This window comes from Podarcis raffonei, chromosome 17, assembly GCF_027172205.1.
Source record: "Podarcis raffonei isolate rPodRaf1 chromosome 17, rPodRaf1.pri, whole genome shotgun sequence".
Lineage (NCBI taxonomy): Eukaryota > Metazoa > Chordata > Lepidosauria > Squamata > Lacertidae > Podarcis > Podarcis raffonei.
The window spans coordinates 37,781,011-37,796,701 of NC_070618.1; the positions used below are offsets into that span (position 1 = coordinate 37,781,011).

Sequence of the window (15,691 nt, forward strand, 5' to 3'; positions counted from 1 at the left end):
CCGCGAGAGAGAGGAGGCACGCAACAAAACGAGTTCCGGCTCTGCTGCTGCTGCTCTTTCTTTTTCTGTCATTACGGGGGGGGGGGGGAGGAAGAAGCTCGCAAACCCAGCGACACCCCCCCCCATCTCCCGTCCCCATGGCAACCGTGACAGCACCGTCGGTTCTTGCGTCCGCCTCAGATAAACAAAAGCCGTATTGCTGAGAGGAAAACTCCCTCAGTCAGTGGAGTTTAATCTGTCGCGGCGTGAAAAGTCATCCTCCTCGCCCCCCCCCGCCCTGAAACGTCCCCAGATGAAGGAAATCCCTTCGAAACTTATTCTCGGGGCTTGGAGGGGCTACTCCCGCTAAGGCAAAGAGTTCTGTGCCTCATGAAACCTCTTGGTCAGGGTGGGCGCCCATTGCTGAGGGGGATGAAGGTACCAACTTGAGGGGCTGCCAACTTGAATAAAATATGGGGGGGCAGGTAGTCCTCGTCCAACGGACCACATGACACAATACACGCACACTGAATGGCAATGCTCATCAACTTGGGGAGGGATAAAAGGCCCCCTCAAATATTTTCTTGGGGGGCCGGGGGTCGACGCCCCCTGGACCCTAGGAGTTGACTCCTATGCGTCGATGTGTTGGGTGCTATTTCAGTGTCTTCTTGCTGCTATCCCTTATGGATCCGAGTCTGCGACGGGAAAATCCTGTCCTTAAAATGGACCCGGCTGCTCTACTTTCCTCGCTTTGACGCCCGCTAAACTGCCCACCCCCCATGAGGCGTGCAATGGAGAATAGAGATCTTGTTACTTTTCCATGGTATTGTTAACAAAGGAATTTAGGGCAGGGTAGTTAGGATCATTTCACAGCTTTGCAAAAGTGAGGAAAGTTATATTGTCATACACCTTCCTTCCGAATCAACACAAACAGAAAGGGACAACAGCCGAATTCTTCTTGGCAATCATTTTCCTAGCCAAGTCCACCTTCAAATAAGCATTCTGGGAGCTCCAGCCCTCTACTCCCTGCCAACAGAGGCTATCACAGGTATTAGATAAGTGGACCTTCCTTGTAGCTCACCATGCCGTTTATTATACTGTGGAATCTTTCATTTGGAAAATGGTAAGGTACACAGACCACTTACATCCCCAAAATATATTTAGGGTTACAATGATTCATAAGAGTCCACTCTTCTTATGTCAATGTTGGCATTGCTTGTAAAACTGATATAGGGTTGCATTTAAATAATACACAGCACTCCACTTTATATCATGAGTAAACTTTATCCTTTCTATACTGGGTAAGGAAGCTAACCTTTTCCTACCTTCTGTAAAAGCCCACAGCCATACCTAAACTGAAGGAGCATGCCTTGTTAGTCTAGTTCTTTACATTTATTGATACCGGTTGGGCATCACGACGATGCAAAAGTTTAGAGGCACCAAGCTTATGCTAGTTGCTGAACAATATATTTATACTTTTGAAGATCTGAAACATATAGAAGACAAACACATTCTTACTGTGTGTGTGTTTGTTTGTGTGTATGCACACACCTATGTATCTATTATGATACCTTAAAGTACCCCCAAAATCACTATGCCCGTGTGCCTGCCCAGTAATGTTAATCATTTATCACTGGACTACGACACTGGTTGCAGGAAGGGGGAGAAAAGATAGGATGATTACACACTGAGTAGCATTTCTAGTGGTCAACCCCAAAAGAAAGCTTCTTTGGGATCTCTTCACTTGCAGAGTTTCCTAGAGGAGCTAGACACAGACAGACAGACACACACCAGAACTCTCTTTTATTCACATCGTTCAAGTTGACTAAACAGCAAGGGGTCACAGGAAGGAAGCCCCCACCCACCCTGATCAAGAACAGCATGGTGTCCCAAATACTGAGTCACTGTAAACAGAATTAATCACAGATACCACATAAATAAATAAGGAGGGGAGCACTTATAATACAGCTGCAAACAAGGATTTGGGAAGGGGGTAAGGTAAAGAAAATTTTAAACATCACCACAACAGAGGATGTACATCAGAAAGCAGGCCTGATTCTGTCCCACTGGACAGAACTGAAGGGGAATGGCAGTGCATCCTTGAAGATATTTACCTTCAAGCAAAGTTCAGTGCAGACAGCCTTGATGCTGCAATAGACATAGGATTTGCACTTCCATACAATAGTAAAACTACACCTCCCCTCTTGTTTACATCATGTCCCTTGGGATGTTTTAGGCTGGAGAAGCTAGAAAGAATCAAAGGAGAGAAAAGAAGTGACCAAGGAATGTCAGTGGAGAAGCAGCTATTGGGCAAAAGGAAGTAGAAGGAAGAAAGGCTAAGGGACTGGGAGCAGTAGGGTTTAATGCATTGTGCTGGGCAGGTGGGGGGAAGGAGATGTGACAACAGATGGAATGAACAGAACAAACCCAGCCCTGTAAGAATGATCCCAGGGCAGGGAGTACATCAACTGGCCCCTACTCCGTCTGGGGCACAGATATGGTAGGTCCCTTGGGGTCATCAAAACGGTCCATAGTCTTGAGACTCATGACCATGTGGAGGCCATAGGTGAAAATGGCAACAAGAAGCAGGGAGGTCAGCAACCCCATCCAGATTCCATGAGAGAAGAAGCCGGCACAGTCACTGGCATAAGAAAATCTTTCACCTGTCACATTATAGCTCTGGATCTAAAAGGAAAGAGAGTTCATGCGTTAGTGATGGAGGCTGATTTGTGGTCCCCCACCTCAACACATTCTGTTAACACAGCATAGGATGAAACCTAGTTCTACTTTAGAGGCTGTGGGAGGGGGTATAAGAGTCCCTTAGGGTTTGCTCAGAGAAAGGAAGTGATGCCCATACATCTCCCATTGCTAGAAGAGCTTGTATTGCCTTGATCCAAGGTTGAGGTCACAAAACAGTACAGCACAGGGAGACTGTCAATGAACTGTCTTTCTAAAGGATCTAAAACAGGAGAAGTGGAAAAAACTATTGACAAAGTCTACTATAGTATACGCTCCCACTGCAACATACCTGAAAATTCACCATGAGCACCTTCCACTGGCTAGCAAAACTGTTGTTAGGTATTAACATGGCTTCCGAGGCTGTTGGATGACTGGTCACATAGGTGCAGGCAAAAGAATAATCACTGGGTGCCACAATCTGGGTGGCATTGAAGAGTGCTGGGGGGTTCTGAGGCCTGACCAGCTCCACATTGTGGAGGGTAAACCAGTACCGTGCAGAAACTGGGTACAGCATGTTCGTCATGCGGAACCTGAGAGGAGAATGGGTGCAAAGAAAGTGAAGACCAACAGCTGGTAAGGTCACCTGGAGCAGATCTCTAAAATCCAGTTAGACTCCCCCATCACCCCACCCCAAATCATGAAGTATTTCTCAAACTTCAATTGCAGAATCTCTTTGGAATGGCAGGGCTCTGTCATCTTACTCCCTGAAATAGTTCCCATCTCCTTTTACTGGGGACTTCTAAGCCCCTCTTAAAGTTTTGACTAAATGTTGCCCACCTGGCTGCTTATGGCCTTAGACTCAAAAAGGGAGGCATAAATTGCTAAGTGATTATATATGTCATAAAAACAAAACTCTGAGGAGCTGTGTCCATCATACTTACGTGATTTTCAATGGAAACCCACCCACATTTGAGTATTTCAGTACCAACCTACAACATGGAAAGAAAACAGAAGCGTTAAAACCCGCAATATACATCCCCTCAAGTCTGCATAGCCCTGGGAAAACATTTTCCCTCCCACCCATCATTTCTATAGCTTTGCCTCAGCCCTTAACCAATTTTGTGAGAAGAGGGAGTAGTTTAAGCCCAGTTTCTAGTTCGTAAGACCACAGAGAGTCAAGTTGCAGGGAAATGCAGGCATTCTGAGATCTCGTCCAGGAACCCAGAGACAGTGGTGAGCAGGACTCCTCATGGATTGGAGACAGGACTTCCACCCCCCACCCCCCCATCATGGCTAGAGAAGCAAAACTTCACCAGTCAGTAATTATATGGAGATTTGTTTGCAAGTGGTTAGATTTAGACAAGCCACCACAAAGTGCACACACATTTGGTCCTCTTCAGCACCACTGGCAGCTAACATCCTTACTGAATCCACCTGCTTTCCCCAACTGTCCCAGCCTCTGCTTTTGCCTCAAGCCCTCTCTTCTTCATTCCTACCATCCATCATGCACCTGATCTCAGATCCCTTGCCCAGCCCTCAACTCACTCAGAAGCATTAGGCGTCCACTTGGACTCGTCCACATTGACAGAGCGTTGCTCTCCAAATGTGAGGTTAGTAAGATCATGCCATGTTGTGCCATTAAAAGCCACGGAGAAGTTGCTGGCCCAGAAGAGTATCTGTGGGGTCCCAGTGACAGGGAACCGAAGCGGTGCAGCCGCAGTTTCCTTCTGGAGCAGCTGCCGACCCAGCCTCTCAGGAACCATATCAGAGATATCTCGAACAACCTGGAGAGGGAGAAAATAGGGCAGTAAAATGGGATTGAGAGGCTTCAGAGAACTGCCTATGCTTCAACTTGTACGTGCCTCCCCCAAATGAGCCTCCCTTCCCCACCACCTCTTGCTTTGCTTAGAAAAGATCAGGATGTGTTGCTTTAAGAGCCATGGCTATCCGTAGTCATTGTGGTAGCCAAACACAGCAGGGCCCACTCAATAATGGCACCGGTTCCCTGGAAAACTTGCCCTAAAAGCTTACCAAGTTCCTATAGTGTTGGCTTTCTTAGCAAAAAACACTATGTTTTTAAAGAGTGTTTGGATAATCCTGCTGGTTTTAGAACTATCTTAATGTATTTTTAGTTTACTGTATTTTAATTGTTCTTAAATGCTTGCATCCCATTAATGTGCCTGTCTTGGGAACAATATTTGGGGGCCTAAAGGCAGGGCATAAATGGAAGTTAATGAGATGAAAGGACATTCCCAGGAATGGAGGAACACTCAGAGCAGGTATCTAACCAAGGTAGGCTAGGAATCTAAAGAGTCATGTACCCGTGAGGGCCGCAAAGCAGTCAGGATGGCCGTGTAGGGGATGTCCTCTGACTGAAGAGCACTCAAAACTTGTCCAAGGATTTCATCTGCAAGGAGAAATCTTGTTTTAGAAAGAGAAACTCTCCAAAGGCTAGAGACTCCCACTTACGAAAGCACAAGCCCATGAAAAAACTTCGGTCCTAAGCAGCACTATTTGTAACCTAAGAATCCAGCCTCATTTATAAATGCACCAAACTTCCTGGCTTTCCTATAAGACTGGTGTCCCTTCTCAGAGAACAACAGTCACTTTACAGCTATGGCTCATTTGTATGCATTCATTCACAGAGAAATACGCCGATTGTAGTTGCTCCCCCACTCCCTATTTACTGAACTTATATCCTGCCCTTCTTCCTGAGGGAGCCCAAGATCTCAAACTGCGAGGCAACAAATACCCACCTAGAAAGCTAAATGCAAGGCCAGACATTCCAAGCAGCAACCTCTCAACCCAAACCCCATCCTAAAAGCTTCCCAACAACCCTGCTCCACAATGCTCACCATTGCTGGTTAGAACTTCCTTTGGGGCCATGAGACTAGAGCTGGAAGGTGGGGGATGAGGGGAGAGAGAGAGAGAAATAAGTTCTGTTATCTTCTTTATATAGGAAATGTCATCAATGCCATCCTAGCCGGTGGGACAGGTTTTTGTCATTAGTTCAATGGCATCTGTGACCATATTGCCTCGCCATGTACAATTATCTGCAATAGAAGAGAGTCTACAACCTTGGCAACTGAACGTACATTTTAAGACCATGCAGCGGACTGATGGGTTTGTTTGGAACACCAGGGCAGCCATCCTTGGCATGGAGCCCTCCAGATGTTTTAGGCTACAATCCCCATCAGCCCCAGCCAGCATGGCTAATCAGGCATGGTGGGAGGGCACCAGGATGGAGAAGGCTGTTCTAAGGGAAGTATAATATACACTTGGGAACAGGGAGTTCTGAAGCAAATGAGGGATGTGTCCACATACCCTATAAGAACAGGGAAGTACAAGTGCCAAGACACAATGGCAGGCTAGAAGACATTAAGATCTTGGGGTGCCAAGGGGTGTCAACCGTGAGAGCTGGAAACTTGCTCTTTCAAAGTTAAAATAAGGTTTCTCAGAATGTTAAATTTCATGCTAAACAGCATGCTCTGTTCTTTGGAAGTTAACCTCACGGACACAGGAATACACTAGGGCAGCTCATGCATTAGGGGAGGTAAAGCAAGTTGCTTCAGTTGTAAGATCCACTCACATCGCTGTGTTGCTGCCAGCCCCACCAGGGCTTCATCTGCACTGCTAACATGGCCCCAATCCCTTCACCATTGCACCCTTACCGCTGCTGTTGCATTGTGGCAGCAACGCAGCCACGGGTACAGTTGTGGTGATGGGGCTGGCAGTAGCGCAGGCATGATAGTGGGGGCATGGAGGGGGCCCAGACCTGGGGGGGCGGGGCATTGTCATGGGGCCGGGCAGAAGATTCCACTTTGCATCCAGTGCCATGGGGACCCTTGGCAATGTAAGGAAATGTACTATGGAGTTGGTTACAAACCCCGTGGCATATGGCAGACGTATCAACAGCAGGGCTGGCAGGCTGGCGTTGAGCCGCAGCTCCTGCAGGGTGTTCTGATCGACGTGAAGAGGAGATATGCCCAGCTTGGCCTTCAAGAAGGCGGGGACAGCACTGGCTGCAAACCAATCCACAGATGGAAGCACCAAGGACGACGGAGCAGCACCAAGCGCATTCTGTCAAAAAGACAGGGTTAAGAGTTAGAGCCAGAGCCATAGGATTTCCTAAGGCAAACAGCATGCCTGCCCCAGCCTGGTGCTTTCCAGATAATGTCGGACAACAACACCAATCAATTGCCACACGGCTGTGGATGGAATTCAGAGCTCATTCTGAGACATGCAACTTTCTGAAAATGTACAATGTGTTGAACAAGAAAGTTGTGTGTTGAGAAGGCTTATTGTCAATGCCCCCCACTTGCAAGGCATCTAAAATTCTGTGTGGCCACTAATGAACCCCAGACAGTTTGCAGTAAAGACACAGATATACGTTTGCATTGCATAAGAAATCCAGCAGTCATTTAAATCCAGACATGTCCATCTTGCTTGATGAAAAGGGCTGGACTTTCCAGAATGAACTTAGTCCATGTTCTGAACATATAGTGGAAAACATACACACTGCTTCTCCTTTGATCAAGTTTGTGCACCCTTCTAAGAATGCTTCCAGGCGGCTTCTTCCCCCAGCAACAGCAGTTTAAAAACATAAAAACAGCGGGCAGGTTGGTAAGGGAGACAGAGGTGTTATTTCATAGAAGTAGTACATGTAGGATGAGAATTTGGCACCAACACTGCTGGCATCACACTGCAGATTTGCAGTATTTTTATCCTGCTCTCCATCATAAAGGAAAAGGAAAGGAATCCTAGGGGGGCTTATATATCTTAATAATAAGACAGTCCCTGCCTTCAGGCTTACAATTTAGAAGTCACAACACAAAAGGAAAAAGGGATTGGCGAGTGGGAGAAGCAAATTTAGGCACTAGTTCTTAGTTACAGAATTTTTTGAAACAACTAGCTAGACTGGAACGAGCTCAAGCAGAGGAGCCGCCAGAAACTGCTAAGTCTTTCAGCCGAGTCAATGGAGAGGCCCTGCATTCCCATCTCTCCCTCTACTGTTGTCTGATAGAACGGCTGCTGCTAGATGACCATGGAGGCAGGAGGCAGGTGAACTACTAAAGGCCGGCCAGTATGACAATCTTCTGATTCCTAGCATAAAGTAATTTTTTAAACTGTTTCTAAGAAGAAGGTAGTGTTTCCCTGACCAATGCATGTGACGCTCAGTTCATGCACTGGGTGTTTCACTGTTTCCAAGGACATCATTCCATACGACTGTGAATCATTTCCATCTCTAGAAAGAACTTCTCTAAAGCCAGGAGTTAGGTTTTGTGCAACACACTTTTGAAGCATTTCAGAATCCTACCCTGATGAAAAATATTGAGCATCTTCAGCAGGGTATTCTATGTTTCTTTTATATTTCAATTTGTAATTTCCTTTCCAAAAATATAATTTATTTAGGTTTCTCACACACCTTGGGTTCTTTGGAAGAGCCAATATCCAGCAAAGCCTCTGACAGCTTAGAAACAAGTTATCGTTGTGTTATCTTTTATTTAATTCAGAAGAGAGGTGAATGGTACAGAGAGGAAATGTACATGTACTTAATTTTTTGTCAGACCTACACCCAACTGTTGGCATCTTCCAATTCTAGCCAATACAAAACTTGGTTAGAGCTTGTTAACGTTGTAGCTAGAATAAAGTATAATCAAAGTTTTATTCCACACTTTGTCCAAGGATGCAAGTTTCTCCCCCATCCCCCAGCTCAAGTTATTTTTCTTCACTTTATCCTCTAATCCAGCCTTTCTCAACCTTGGGTCCCATGATGTTGCTGTACTACAACCCCCATCTTCCCTAACCACTGGTCCTGCTGGCTAGGGGTGATTAGAGTTGTCGTCCAACATTTGGGGACCCAAAGTTGATAAAGATTGCTGCAACCCAAGGAAGTGGAACCTGTGTCCCTTAACATGTTGATGGACTACAAAGCCCATTATCCCTCTCTACTGGCCATGCTAGCTGGAGCTAATGGCAGCTGGAGCCTAACAACATCTGAAGGGCCAACAGAGGATCAAAGAGCAGAGCGAGATGCTCCATCTTACACTGCAGACCATGGAAAGAGGAGGAATGGGGAAAGCACAACCCTAGTTAGCTGTACCAGAACTTGAATTTACAATTGCTCTTAAAGTTCCTCTTTTTTATTTATATTCTTGACACAGCACTGCAGTGCAGTGGCCCATCAAAAGTATAGACGTATATATAACAGCAGGGAGAGACACCGGCAACTTGCCTAAAGTACAGCTCCCCATTTCTCACTTACCTCCAGATTGGGGAAGGCACTGTCTGGCTTGTTTCCAAAAACCCCTCCATAGGCTGTGAAATCCTCAACACTGAGCTGGGAGAGAAGATTGATTTTTAAAAACTTTTTAAAAGTACAATTTTTAATGTTTCACAGTGATGCTTTTGTCTTGTGTTTAAAAATATTTTTTCATTCCGATTGTTGTTCAAACACACAGAATAAAGAAAAAACTAGGAGCAGCTTTTGACAGCAAGCACTCTGCAGGCTCCCAAACACTCCAGATTAGAAGCAGCCTAGCTTCTCCAGCCTCCATCTTATATTTCCCTCCAAACATGTTAACAAGCAGATGCAAAAAACAGCCTAGCCACAATTCATCATCAGAGGAACTAGCAAAGAGAAGGGGGGGAGTGATAAATGGAATGAGGAAGTGATAAATAGAGTCATGAGACAACCAATTCACATGACCAGCAGAAAAAGTTTCTTCTCCTTTATGCTGTACAAGTTCTGAAAAGACTACAAGCACCTCTTTCTGCTCAAGCACCAAATGGATGAAAACAGCCCTTTGGACAATTATTGAATTATGCAGTTGAAAAAAAGGCCATTTCCAGAAGATAATTCCGACCTCTGAAATGAGAACTAGATTAAGGGAGAGGTGGCTGAAGGGTATGCCTGCAGTAAAAAGTGAATTAATTGAAAACTGCCAAGCCAGTTAATGGCTCCCAACCATAAAAGAGCCAAGCGTGTTTAGCTTGGAGAAGAGGAGATTAAGGGGAAACATGACAGTGGTCTCCAAATATCTGAAGGGGTGTCATGCAGAAGATGAAGCAAACTTGTTCTCTGCTGTCAAGAGAACAGGACTAGAAGATATGGGCGGAAATTGCAGGGAAGCAGATTTTGACTAAATAGCAGAAGAAATTTCCTATTGGTGAGAGCTATTTAAGCAGAAGCTGGGTGGCCAAATGCCAGGGATGCTGCCATTGCCTCCTGCACTGCACAGCCTACACTGAGCACAGGTTTGAGCTAAATGACCTCCATAATTCTACAAACTCTCAGCACTGTCACAACAAACCCCAGGGTTCCTTAGGAAGGAAAACTTTTCACTGAAGGATCTGCATCTGTGGTGCATTTGTGTCCTCAGCAAAGAGTTCTGCCAGGGGCCAGACTCACTTTCTCCTGAAGGAAGAGCAGCACGTTGTGAGGTCCACCGTCTAGTGCAGAGTCCAGTAAAGCTGCAAGCTGAGTTTCTGTTACCACATGGCCCTCATGTGGTACTGCCACGGGAGACCATAAGGAGCTGTATTCACAAAAGGAAGAGACACACACACAGTGAGAAAGGGATAAGACACAGAAACCGGGTCATAAAAAGAGCAGTTGTGATTACGTAGATGGTCTTTTATTTCACAGGTGCCATCTCCCTACTCTTAGACTAGCAGATAGGAATACAGTTGTACCTTGGACTTCCAAAATGTCTGAAAACCAAATCACAGCTTCTGATTGGCTGCACGAAGCTTAATCAATGCAACTCAATGCATCCAATCAGAAGCCATGGAAGCCCTATCAGACGTTTGGATTCCAAAAGAATGTTCACAAACCGGAACAATCACTCATTCAGGAGCATTCAGGAGCCAAAACATCCGAGTCCCAGGGCGTTCGGGATCCAAGGTACGACTGTATATTTGTCTGTTTTATGAGGACTGAAGGGCTACTTCACCCATTAGAAAACAAAGGGCAGAGAAACCCAATGAAGGTTTGTGTTCACTATATGGCTGCTGATGAGGGCAACTCAGGTCCCATCTACACTCTGCTGTACATTTAAAGCAATATCATACTGCTTTAAACAGTCATGGCTCCCCCCCCAAAGCATCCTAGGAAATGTTTACAGAGTTCTCCGAAAAGAGGGATTGACTGCTAAACCACTTTGATAACTGGAGCTCTGTAAAAGAAATGCAGGTTTGTGTATGTCTCCAAACAACTCAGCATGCTTTATAAACTGTAGCTCCCAGGATGCTTCGTGAGAAGCCCCAATGGTTTTGATGATGCTTTAAATGTATAGTGCAGATGGGGCCTTAGTGTTCAAAGTTATGTACCACATGCAGGCTGGGTTCAAACCCCCAGCTCAATCATATTCTCAGTGGGGAAATCACCATTGTTAGCTTCTACAACTGAAAAATGAGAACCACACAATTCTGAGGAGGAACAAGACAGTGCAGTATCAAATATCTTCTTTAAAACCTGGATTCTACTTAAAAGGGGTGGTGGTGGTAGGAAAACCAAATGCCAATCCTTCTCACACCCACACCAGGTTGGTTACTAAATGTTTCAAGGACACAAACACTTCTGCACTTGCACAGTCTTAATCAGACTCTGGTCAACTGACCATGGATTGTTCATCCCTAACCAAGTCTATTGGCTGAGGCAGCCTTCCACAGTCTAGTGCCCTCCAAATGATTTGGAGTACAATACCCATGGTGGCTGGGGCTGATAGGAGTTGTAGTCCATAATATCTGGAGAGCACCACACTGAGCTCAGGGCAGTCCAAAGAAGCCTTTTTAAATTCTCAATTCCACCTCCAATATAATTTCTCACTTTATGACTGTAGCTTCCCCCTTGCCAGGGAAAAGAGAAAAATAAAGAGAGTCAGAAAATATCAAAGATATAGGTGTCAGAAGGACAAAATGAAGCGAAACAGGGAAAGATTAAATCAGCATCGTGTGAAATGAGGAGGAACACCAAGGACTGATAAGAATAGACTTCCATGAACAAGGTAAAGGCAACCCAATGGGCCACCCTAGTTCCTCACTGCCATGCCAAGAGCCCTAGAACCAGCCTTTCACCCTAGGAGTGTGCATTTCTATTCTTACTCTCCAGTAGACATCACAGTACCCACTGACCTCACTATATTGCAGGGCTAGTTCCATAACCCACCACATACACAGAAGAAAGCCCCAACCTGTCATTCTTGAGTTACAAACTCACACATCAACCACCCCTCTCTGTGATGAGAACAGAAGAATGTTTCATGCTGTCCAGTACCAGAAACTTTATTGTTGGCTAACTCTGGTTTTGCAATGCATTTATGTACTTAAACCTAGATTTGGGTGCAGCTCATGATGGGAAAGCGGCATATAAGTGTACCAATCAATCAGAAAAGCCACCAAACTCTGCACTCAACGCAGCTCATGAACAAACCAACAACACCTTTGCAAACATGCATTTGGTGTTGTGTTTCCAAGTGCAGTGCAGCACATTTTCAATACCTGAAGCGGCTAGTGTGAACAAGGGCAACCCAGAGCAACTGAAGAGACATTGGGTCAGTGGTTCTCAAGCTTTTCTTGCCTGGGTAATACTTTCAGAATAAAAATGTGCTTGTGGCACACCGAATACATTGGAAAACAAAAGGAAACAACTCCTGGCAGTGCTCGATTTATAACACAGAACACAACTGCTTTATAATATGATCATGGGACATCTAGAGAGTACAAAACAATGCAGCTACATAAGAACATGAATCATTACATTCAGCAGAGCATGAGACGCTTCAACTCAGGGTTTGTGGGCAAAAGATTCCTGCACTGCAGGAGGCTGGACTAGACGGCCCTCGCGGTCCAACTCTACAATTCCATGATTCCCAAAATATAGTGTTTGCCCTTGAATCTTCCCCCTTGGAGAACCACTACATTCAGAGAAACAGGCGCGTTGCCGGTGCGCATCAAGCCGTCTGAGGATCTGCCCCCAGCCGAAGCGAGCCTCACCGCGCCCCCCCAGCCCAGGGCCGCCCACCTACCTGCGGCTGGACCAAGCCACCAAGGGCACCTGCCCTGTTTGCGCGGACACCAGACCCAGCAGAAGAAGAAGCCCGGCCGCCTCCCGCACCGCCATCTTGCCTGACCTTCTTCCTTGCTCCTTCCAGCAGCAACGCTTCCCCCGCGCGCCCCAGCCAATCAGGACGCCGGGGGAAGCGAGGCTGGGGAGGTAGCCAGTCAGGGCGCGAGGCGGGACCCGCGGCAGCCAATGGGAACCTCCTGCTCCGCGCTGTTTCCTCCTCCGCCACCCGGCCTCCCACTTCCTGCCCTTCCTGCCCGTTCTGCAAAACCCGCAGCTCCGGCGATTCAGTCCCGTCCGCTGTCGCGCCTTTGGCTTGGCCCACCCTCAGGCCGGCGCAGCCGCGGGGAAGCCTAGCGTCGTGGCGCCTCGCCAGCTTTGGCCGCAGTGACGCAGGCCTCGGCCGCGTCCCAGGTTGACTACTGCAGAGCCCTCGATGTGGGGCTGCCCTTGGCGAGCGCGCTGACTGTTAAAAGAAAAAAACTGCTCCTTTTCCCCTCATGGGGTATCCAAGAGCCCCTATACAGTAGGCTCTCTGTCGGTAGGAGAAAATACCAGAGACCAACCAGAGAATACTGAGAAGCAAAACAGCTAGTAAGCCTGATCTTTATTAAACTGTTGCAACAGACTCCGCCACTCACTCCACACTGGGAACCCAGAACAGAGGTGTGCAAGCTCTGATATAGACTTTTGAAACTGCCTGCCCTGTAGCTCAAGACTACCCCCCAAAACATCATTCAGTGGTACGTCTGGATGCAAACGGGATCTGTTCTGGAGCCCCATTCGCATCCTGAAGCAAACGCAATCCGCGTGTGCAGGTTATGATTCGCCGCTTCTGCACATGCACGTGATGTCACTTTGAGCGAATGCGCGAGCAGCGAAACCCGGAAGTAATGCGCTCCGTTACTTCCGGGTCGCTGCGGAGCACAACCCAAAAAGGCTTAACCTGAAGTGACTTCACCCCGAGGTATGACTGTATCAGGTATCCTGGCAGACAGGAGAAAAGCAACACACTCCTCCTGTGATGCATGTACAGTCATACCTCGGGTTGAAGTAGCTTCGGGTTAAGCATTTTCGGGTTGCACTCCGCAGCGACCCGGAAGTAACAGAGCGCGTTACTTCCGGGTTTTGCCGCTCGCGCATGCACAGGCGCTCAAAATGACTGTCACGTGCATGCGCGGAAGCGGCGAATCGCAACCCGTGCACGCGGGTTGTGTTCGCTTCAGGATGCAAACGGGGCTCTGGAATGGATCCCGTTCGCATCCAGAGGTACCATTGTAATGCCTTATCTGATTGCCTTTTCTGGGTAGCCTGGCCATTCTTTTAAGATGGTAAATACAGTACCTAGTTCTGTAGAGAGCTGTACAGAGATGATATAAAACAGGGGCCAGCAACCTTTTTCAGCCGTGGGCCAATCCACTGTCCCTCAGACCATGTGGTGGGCCAGACTATATTTTGGGGGGGGGGAATGAACAAATTCCTATGCCCCACAAATAACCCAGAGATGCATTTTAAATAAAAGGACACATTCTACTCATGTAAAAAGACGCTGATTCCCAGGTCGGATTGAGGTGATTGGGCCACATCCGGCCCATGGGCCTTAGGTTGCCTACCCCTGTGTTACGCATATTGATAGTTTGCTCAGCTTAACAGATACTTGCCAGACTGTTTTTGCAGGGAGGTGTAAGCCCCTACAGTCCAAACACAATTGGAAAGCTTTTCCCATTTCCTTCCTCCTTGCAGAGAAATATTTGAGGTCAATTTGGGAGAGTCAAAATGGCTTCAGGATAGTTCTCCTGTACTATTTCAGACACGTGGTTTATATACTTATGTATGTGTTTGCCATGTACATTTATGAATATATATATACACACACACACACACCGTATTTTTCGCTCTATAACACGCACCCGACCATAACATGCACGTAGTTTTTAGAGGAGGAAAATCCGTAGGCATGCCACCCGTAGGCATTCCCTCCATAACATGCACAGACATTTCCCCTTACTTTCTAGGAGGAAAAAAGTGAGTGTTATGGTGCAAAAAATACAGGGTATGGGGGGGTGTGTGTGTATATATATATATATATATATATATATATATATATATATGACCTTAGAATTCCTGTAACACTGACCAAACTGGTTATCTAGGGAGAACACAGCTCCCTTGCTAGAAAACTCTCCTCAGAGAGGCTCGCTTGGCACCTTCATTACATTTATTTAGGTGCCAGGTGAATACATCTCTTCGAACAAGCCTTTGGCTCATTAACATCCTACGGCCTTTAACTGTCTGTGGGAGGGGGGTTATTAGGGGTTGTTGTTTTTGTTTACTTTCGCTTTTATTGTATTATGTTTTTGTGTTTTCATCTGTATTTTAATGTTGTGAACTGTAATCTTCGGATCAGGGGCAGTATACAAATTTAATCAATAAAATAATAACAACAATAATAGAACAGCTCCACTGCCTACTGGTCTGTTTCCACTTATAATTCAAAGGGCTGGTTATGACCTATAGAGCCCCATACAGCTTGAAGTCCAGACTATCTGAAAGGCCGTATTCCCTCATACAAAGATGCCTAGGTTCTGAGATCTTCGGGGCAGGCCCTTCACTCGGTCCCACCACCCTCACAGACACAGTCAAGGTAAGTCAAGTGATAAGTCAAGGTAACATTGCAATGGGTATGTTCTGTGTGGCACTTAAATCACCACAGAGAGAGAGAGAGAGGGATGCAAGTGAAGAGAGAAGCCTTGACAACTTTCTAGCACAATGTCTCCTCTGGTCAGCAGGAGGGAGGCATTTTCCTTGACACTGTAAACCACAGCCTTCCTCAGCCTAAAAAGGTAAAGGTATCCCTGACCGTTAGGTCCAGTCGTGGACGACTCTGGGGTCGCGGCGCACATCTCGCTCTATAGGCCAAGGGAGCCGGCGTTTGTCCGCAGACAGCTTCTGGGTCATGTGGCCAGC

General features: G+C 46.6%; 1 protein-coding gene across 1 annotated transcript; it reads right to left on the reverse strand.

The window, feature by feature from the left end:
• Positions 1-1,765: 1,765 nt before the first annotated feature.
• ATP6AP1 (ATPase H+ transporting accessory protein 1) lies at positions 1,766-12,819 on the reverse strand. The gene is made up of 10 exons (XM_053371982.1): positions 12,687-12,819; positions 10,070-10,196; positions 8,924-8,998; positions 6,545-6,738; positions 5,514-5,554; positions 4,980-5,065; positions 4,204-4,442; positions 3,600-3,647; positions 3,008-3,248; positions 1,766-2,664 (listed from the first exon to the last, which is right to left on the reverse strand). Exons 1-10 carry the CDS (start codon positions 12,779-12,781, stop codon positions 2,455-2,457), a joined length of 1,356 nt encoding a protein of 451 aa, XP_053227957.1. The 5' UTR covers positions 12,782-12,819; the 3' UTR covers positions 1,766-2,454.
• Positions 12,820-15,691: the final 2,872 nt, after the last annotated feature.

What these genes read in the sequence shown, in the direction of transcription:
- ATP6AP1 (XM_053371982.1), bottom strand. Translation starts at nt 12,781, where the DNA reads ATGGCGGTGCGGGAGGCGGCCGGGCTTCTTCTTCTGCTGGGTCTGGTG. An exon ending in CTGCTTTGCGGCCCTCACGG is followed by an intron (nt 4,443 to 4,979) that starts GTACATGACTCT and finishes CTCCCTCTCCAG; the next exon opens with GTTGTTCGAGATATCTCTGA. An exon ending in TGGACGCCTAATGCTTCTGA is followed by an intron (nt 3,648 to 4,203) that starts GTGAGTTGAGGG and finishes TCCATGTTGTAG; the next exon opens with GTTGGTACTGAAATACTCAA.